The sequence below is a fragment of the Triticum aestivum genome, chromosome 2D (assembly GCF_018294505.1).
Source record: "Triticum aestivum cultivar Chinese Spring chromosome 2D, IWGSC CS RefSeq v2.1, whole genome shotgun sequence".
Classification (NCBI taxonomy): Eukaryota; Viridiplantae; Streptophyta; class Magnoliopsida; order Poales; family Poaceae; genus Triticum; species Triticum aestivum.
Window position 1 is genome coordinate 642665162 of NC_057799.1, and position 7845 is coordinate 642673006.

At 50.7% G+C, this 7845-nt stretch overlaps 1 protein-coding gene across 1 annotated transcript; it reads right to left on the reverse strand.

Annotated features, from left to right (window-relative positions):
* Positions 1-184: 184 nt before the first annotated feature.
* Positions 185-4637, reverse strand: LOC123055293 (FT-interacting protein 7). Its single transcript, XM_044479289.1, has 2 exons — positions 4383-4637; positions 185-3498 (listed from the first exon to the last, which is right to left on the reverse strand). The coding sequence occupies exon 2, from the start codon at positions 3462-3464 to the stop codon at positions 414-416; it is 3051 nt and encodes a 1016-aa protein (XP_044335224.1). The 5' UTR covers positions 3465-3498; positions 4383-4637; the 3' UTR covers positions 185-413.
* Between the last annotated feature and the right edge of the window lie 3208 nt (positions 4638-7845).

Here is a 7845-nt window from a genome sequence, read left to right on the forward strand (position 1 = left end):
AACAGTATCCTTCCAACCAAGGCATATTGAGAAAAAATATCACGTCAAAATCACATGAACACAAAAACCAAGGAAAATCAGCCCAGCAGAAGCTAGCCACAGAAATGCTTGTAGAAAGATGCAATTACCCAAGTGGTTAGAAACACAGATGACCACAAAAACCATTCAAGCAGGGTACTGAACATTACACAACAAGATATTTCATAAACGATCAGAGCATGCTTCCAAAACCTGGCAAGTCATGATAAGCTGTCAGCACATTATTCCCTGGATCCAGCACCTAATACGATAGACAGACTCGAAGTCCTGAACAACAAACAGTCACAAATAACAACACGGCGAGTCGAGCTACAGCGACAGACATGGAGTAATTCTAGGGATTACAACGATAAGGCCACCAGATGGCGGCTTCTTCATAGCATACTGTCCGTCCTCGCTGGCAGACGCCTGAAGAAGTTTACTGGCGTTGAAGGCAACCTGTGCCTGAACCTCGGGTGCCTCATGGCATAGAACCCTCCTAATGCTGCGAGAACCTGGAGCGGTGTGACGTACAGCACTATCGCGGCTATGAAACAGAATAGCACAAATATTGCCGTGGCCCGAGGATCCCTCCAACTAAGCAGTGCCTGAACTCTCTCCCCTTGGGTTGCGATATCGCCAACAACAGTCTGTATCCTTCCAGCAACACTCCTCAGCCTATCATACCTCATCCTTACAACCTCTTGGCTCCGGCTTGTGGGGAATGTGTCAAACTCTTCGTCGAGTTCATCTGGGTGAACAGCTTCTGCATGAGAGATCTTGGTGTTCATGTGTGGAGGGTAGCGAGGCCGATAACGGTAGTTCCAGATCCCTATCAGGAACATGTACAAGAACACTGTTGGGAGTATGAGCTCTGGAAAGCACACCAGCATTATAAAGAGGATGTGAACCAGCACGGTGGTAATGGGGTTCCTCCATGCACAGACACCACTGAACCACTTGCTGATGGCAAACAGGCCTGAGAAGACATTCATCAGCCTGAAGAAGTTTGCTTTGCTTCTCCTCATGCTCCACAAGTGAGAGTCAAAATCTGACATGTACTCAACAACTTCCTTTCTCAGAGGTGGCTCCATACGGCTGAGACGGGCAGCCACGATCTGGACAGCTTGGTGGCGGAGCATGTCAACCTGAAGCACTGGTATTGGGCGTGCATAGTGCATCTTCGGCAGCAAAGGTCGGGAGTACAGGTACAGCATGTTGACCAATGACGTTGAGGAAAATCGTATGGCTAGGTGCAGTTCACCCATCTTTTTCACCCCTGATGGGTGCAGAACCAGCAGAGGATATGAGTGGGTGTATACTCGGCCAGTTTCAAGTGTTGAAAGGCGAATTCGAACCTTGCCGATTTTCGCATCTTTACCACTGGATGGCTTGTCCCCATGCCTCTCTCCAAGCTGGCCATTGTCGAAAGCACCAATAGTCAGGACAGTTGCCGGATCATAGACCTCCCAAGTGTACTGTTCATTGAACTTGGGGTTTGGATTGTTCATGATAGTACGTGTTCGGACCCACTTTGACCCATACTTTGCAACACAATAGGTGTCTGATGAACCTTTTCCATCACGTGTCTTCATAGGAACAATCCCCTGTGCACCGAGGACTCCAAGCTCAAGCAGACCAATCGACGGCTTCCAGAGTTGCTTGGCTGTTGGTCTGAGGTCACTGCTGTAGTTTGTAGACTCGTCCAGAACATGATATCCTCCATCAAGGCAGAGACGGAGATGGAGCCGGCTAGAGAACTTCTCCCTCTTTAGTTGGTCCACATCAACAAGTACAGGCTTCTCAAGATTAAACCACTTCCCATGGACAATACGGTCATCAGCCCGCCTATCAATCATCGTCAATGGTATAATTATGCGGCCAAGCGTCTCATCCTTGTTAGGAGCTACACGATCTTCAAGCGACAGAATAAGGTGATCCTCGAAAGGTTCAGCAGCCACAAACATAAGGTCCTCATTCCAAAACGGGTTGAAGTTTCTAGCCTGAACAGGTTTTGTCCTCCCATGCTGATGCCCCACCTGTGCTCTGACAAAAACATCTGGATAGCGGGTCTTATCATGTATGAGAATATCTTGGGCCTCAATTATGTTAACTCGCAGGTACCACAGTCTGGGTGCATGGTAAACTTTCGACTTCATGTGTGTTACGGCAGATGGATCCTCAAGTGTAGCAGCATCTGAATGCCATGCATCAGGAAATGCCTCGTCAGCTTGGGTGCCAATCCAAACCGCCAGCATCAGCTCACCCCTTGACTTGTCCCCATCCTTATGAACAAGCCGGTACCATTCTGGAGCCAGTGGACTGTCAGGGGGCACACGTACTGGCACATCATTCAGATCGAAACGCACCATGCCAACAAAATCATCCCTGACAAGATCTTTGTCTTTGACCAACACTTCAATGACAGAGGCCTGCATGCGTTCTCTAGAGAAAGCAAAGACAGCATTCCACTCAGGGTTCCTCTGCTTCTCAAAGTGCTTGGTTATGCCCCTGTAGTTTCCAACTCTCACTTCCACAAAAGGATCCAGGCTCCCAGTGATGTCCATGTTAGGCAAGTCCCGTGCCTTGACCACACGCACAAACAGATACTGCATTCTCTCCACTAAGTCATAGGTACTAGCATGCTTCTCACCACCAATAACCCGACCACCAACAATCTGTCCACCACCGAGAAAGGGGCTGGTTTCTTTAAGTGCATAGTCCATGGGCTGCTGGGAGGCAGCTGAATACATCCTGACCATCTTGGGCTGTTGAGGTTGAGGTTTCATTTGCTCAACACCATACTTGGAGTTGGAGGGTTGCTCAGCAAAAGAGGCTGGAAGATGGCCATGGTGCTGATGATGCTGTACGTCCTTAGCTATGGTATGCAAGGTTCTCACTTCATCATGCCTGTGCTCCTGATGGCGCTGAGAAGCATTCAGATTAGTACCGGTTATATCAGCAGCAATCTGCTCAGCTTGAGTTGGAGGAGTATTGTTCAAAACAGGGTCCATTGCAGGAAGAGGGTTGGAAGCCCTGATGGAGGGGTCATTTGTGATGTATACTTTGAGGCCCAATTCCCCCTTGACACGGGAGAACATCCCACGCTTCTCCAGTGGATAGTGCATGATGACAGCATCGGTGAAGGGCACGAATGAGGTCCCAGCGATCCTGACCTTGCCAAGGAATGACCTGGAGCCTTCGACAGACTTGTGGATGTTGTAGACATATGCTTCAAGAGCGAGCTCGGGAAGATTTGTTGGATCAGAGACGTTGAAGTAGAAGCGCTCGTTCCAGACGGGGTTCAGGTCCTTCTCCTTGATGGCCGTGCGGAACCGCTGACCATCAAAGGTAAGCTCGACGCAGGCGCTGGCAGAACCTTGCCCGTCCTTGGGCATGAGGTCATGAGCGCTTGCGACCTCCACACCCAGCTTATACGACGCCATGGCTTCTGGTGATGTTGTGATCTACTGCTCTGTTCTGCACACATGAAAGAAAAGCACAGTTAGCGCCACTACCAAATGCTACAAAGTGGCCACCACAGCCAAATAAGCATACATAAAAAGTAGAACACGGTTAGGTAGCACCCTGGCAAATGCAGCATTTTATCTGGCACGGCCAAATAAGCATACATATAAAGAAAAAGCAGTTAGGTAGCACCATGGCAGATGCTACAAACTTGAGTGTCACATCCAAATAAGAATAAAACCCAGGCTTAACAAGAAAAACGTATATGCTGCAAATCACTAAAGCGTCGCAATCGCACTCGCATAACCACCCACTCCATAGATCGCCCCTGATCTACAGAAGAACCAGTGTGCTCCGGCTCCCCAAAGGGTGCGGCATTATTTCTATTTGCATGATGAAATGAGAATCTCGGCAGGAGCAGTCCACATCAAGCCTAGACATCCAATCCACAGGACTAAACTAAATTTGCATCCAAGTCAGCAAACAACCTCTAACGCTGGCCTCAGACAGACTGCGACGCATCGGAGCTCACATCAGAGCTGAAGGCGACATACGCACACAGATCTAACCTGTGGATAAGCAGCAAATAAAAAAATAAATTCCCGAATCAGGGAGCCACGACAAGCGCATCAACCTTTTGGCGAAAAGCCAGACTAGTTTATTATTGAATCACAGAATCAAAGGGCGATTCGTGGATTTAGCACGGCAGCGCCGCACCTAATGGATCCGCAGGCATATGCAAAAGGGCCGCTGGCGCTCTGGGTTTACTTTCCGCCGCGCAGCGAACGCGGCGGGGCCTTAATAAACCCCCGAGAAACCCCGGGATTCGGCGCACCGGCGGCGAGCGGACACTGCGAATCGAGGCGGGGCGGAGAGGGGCGAGGGCCGGGGCTCACCTCTGGAGCTGGAGACGCCCAGATCCGGGCGGATCTGGCCCAATGCAGCCCGAGAGCGCCGGCCGACGGAGCCGCGAGCGCGCTTCAGTCCGCCGCCATGCTGTCCGTCAGGTAGGGGGGGCCGTACGGGAGGGCGGCCGACGGAGGAGGGGATTCGGGGGAGGCGGAGGCGGGGGCGGGGGCGGAGGGTCTGGCTGGGTTTTGCGTGGCGTGCGGGGGAAAGACGGGAGCTTTGCGTTGGGTGTGAGCGAGTGAGGAGGAGGAGGGCTCTCTTGCGTGGAGTCAAGAGGAGGAGGAGGAGAGCGGAGACGCGTGGGTGGGGGAGGCGTGGGTCGGTCGCCGTCCTCGTCCTCGTCCTCGTCCTCGTGCGCCGCGCCGCGTCGGTTTCGGGTTCAGGCTCGCCTCGGGCTCTTTGCGACGCAATTTCTCGCCTCTTTCCCTTGTTTTGCCTGCCTCTCGTCGGAATTCGAAATAGCTGCGGGCCCGTTGGGTCTGACTTGACCAACGGACGGCAGCTGGCCCGTTGGGTCTGACTTGGCATGCTAGTTTTTTTTTTAAACTACCACGTTTCGTGGAAACGTGCCTACAAACTACGACTCTATAAATTTGTGCGGAAAACTATCGCTTTCTCATTAATCCTTGACTAAAAACTATCATGTCTGAAAAGAGCCCGATTTGGCTCTTTTAAACGCGTTTCTGACCGGTTGGGCCCACACATAAGCGGGCTGGACGCGTTTCAGACATGGTAGTTTTTAGTCAAGGATTAATGAGAAAGTGGTAGTTTTCGGCACAAATTTACAAAGTGGTAGTTTGTAGGCACGTTTTCACGAAATGTGGTAGTTTTTTGTTAAATACTCACAGTGCTACGCTATGGTGTGTAGTACTGCCTCCACAATTGGTCCAAGTTATCAAAGCTTAGCCGGACTTGGCAAATCCAGCTACTCAAACACCACGGGCACTGACCGAACATCCTTCAAATGTTGCGGCCCACATCCACATACTGCAAATTCCGATCCTTAAATCCATGCAATCCATCACATCGATCATACGATATAAATTGTTCGATTTTCAAAGTTCGAAACAAAGCAAAGCAAATCCTAGCTCAACAAACCAGACATGCCAAAATGAAATCAATGTCCGACCGTGACGGATGGCCTCGGATCATTGGTCGGGCGCCTGCTCCGAGCGGAATGCGTCGTGCTCCAGGCGGAATGCGTCTTGCTCGTCCTTCTCTGCCTGCATCCGGGCTGCTTCCTCCGCTTGCATCCGGGCCGCATCCGCCCTCGCCGCCTCGTACTTCCTACGGTCATTGATCTCTATCTTCTTGTCCGCAAGACACTTTTTTGCATGCTCATCCAAGAGGGTTTTGTCCGCCAACATGATCATCGCATCTTCCACGTCCCGTGCGAGTTGCAACCTCTCATTTCTCAAGCTCTATGTCACCAAATGTCTTGGTCTTCTCAAGTTTCCATTTGATCGTCGTTTGTTCCTTCTCCAACTCGATCTTCTCCCTCTCAATTTCGAGCTTCTTCTCCGTCCTCTTCCAGCCCCACTACATCCTTTCTTTTTGCGCATCCAACATGAGCTTGTACCTCTCCTACTTCTTGTTCTCCCTCACAGAAAAAATGCATGTCCATGTGGACGGCATTTTGGTAGCCGCGGCATCACGGACGGCACGTGCCTTCTCCTACTTGTTTCACGTGACTTGGCGGTTATCCTTTGGCACGGTGGCTTTTTCATTCGTCATGACAACATCACCCTCTTCATCGTCCAAGCCAATTGATTGGTTGGAGCTTGAGCCATCATTCCTCTTCTTGCCGGACTTGAGATCGGCCACAAGTTGGTTCCACTTTAGCTTGCCACTCAATATGACCCAACAATGGCTAAAAGCAAATGGCTTCTTCTCCACCTCGTGATACAAAGTGGCCGCAACCACCGTCTAGCAAACAACATATGTATGAGCACGAGAACGCAAACACAAGAAGCATATGCAAATGACGACAAGATGAAGAAATTGAGCTTGCGTGAGTTGCGACTCCCATCCCACTTTAAGGGCGTTTGGTCACTTGTGAGTAGTAGCCGACGTACTTGTTCACTTCCCCTTGAATGATCCCCTAACGATGTTGGAGAGATGCCACATTGCGGGTGGTCATGATAGGATGTGGCTTCACATACTCCTTTTGTTCGTGATACCCCTTCCAAATCTTCGTCCAATACGTGTTCCCCTTTTGCTCGGTGCCACATATTGGATCTAACATTGTGTCCAACCAATTTTTGACCAACAAGATGTCCTCAAATCTTGAGAATGTCGGACCTCTTGCCTTCGGCGTCTTGGTCTTCTTCTTCTTGCTCGGATTGGGATCGGATGTTGTCCCAACTTCAAATGCGGTGGTGGCCTCCAATTCCTATTCCATTTCGATCGGATCTTCATTGTCATTGATCATGTTCGACAAGAACGCCTCCTACACGATTATGGTTTACAAGCATTCATCAAGTGCGAAATGTGTTGGGAACGTAGAATTTCAAAAAAAAAATCCTACGATCACGCAAGATCTATCTAGGAGAAGCATAGCAACGAGCGGGGAGAGTGTATCCACGTACCCTCGTAGACCAAAAGCGGAAGCGTTTATCAACGCGGTTGATGTAGTCGTACGTCTTCACGATCCGACCGATCCTAGCACCGAACGTACGGCACCTCCGTGTTCAGTACACTTTAGCTCAGTGATGTCCCTCGTACTCTTGATCCAGTTTAGGCCGAGGGAGAGTTTCGTCAGCACGACGGCGTGGCGACGATGATGATGAAGTTACCGGCGCAGGGCTTCGCCTAAGCACTACGACGATATGACTGAGGTGTGTAACTATGGAGGGGGGCACCGCACACGGCTAAGAGAAACTTTGATGTGCTATTGGGGTGCCCCCTGGCCACATATAAAAAGGAGGGAGATGGAGAGGCAGCCGGCCTTAGGGGGCGCGCCAAGGTGTGGAGTCCTACTAGGACTCCATAGTCCTAGTAGGATTCCACCTCCCACACGAAGTAGGAAAGGGGGAAGGGAGAAGGAGAAGGAAAGGGGGGCCTGCCCCCTTCTCCTAGTCCTATTCGGCCTCCTGCCCAAGGGGGGGCGCACCAGCCCCTTGTGGGCTGGTGTGCTTCCCTCTTATGGCCCATAAGGCCCATAACTTCTTCCGGGGGTTTCCGGTAACCTCCCGGTACTCCGGAAAAATGCCCGAACCACTCGGAACCATTCTGATGTCCAAATGCAACCTTCCAATATATGAATCTTTACCTCTCAACCATTTCGAGACTCCTCGTTATGTCCGTGATCTCATCCGGGACTCCGAACAAGCTTCGGTCATCAAATCACATAACTCATAATACAAATCGCCATAGAACGTTAAGCGTGCGGACTCTACGGGTTCGAGAACTATGTAGACATGACCGAGACACATCTCCGGTCAATAACCA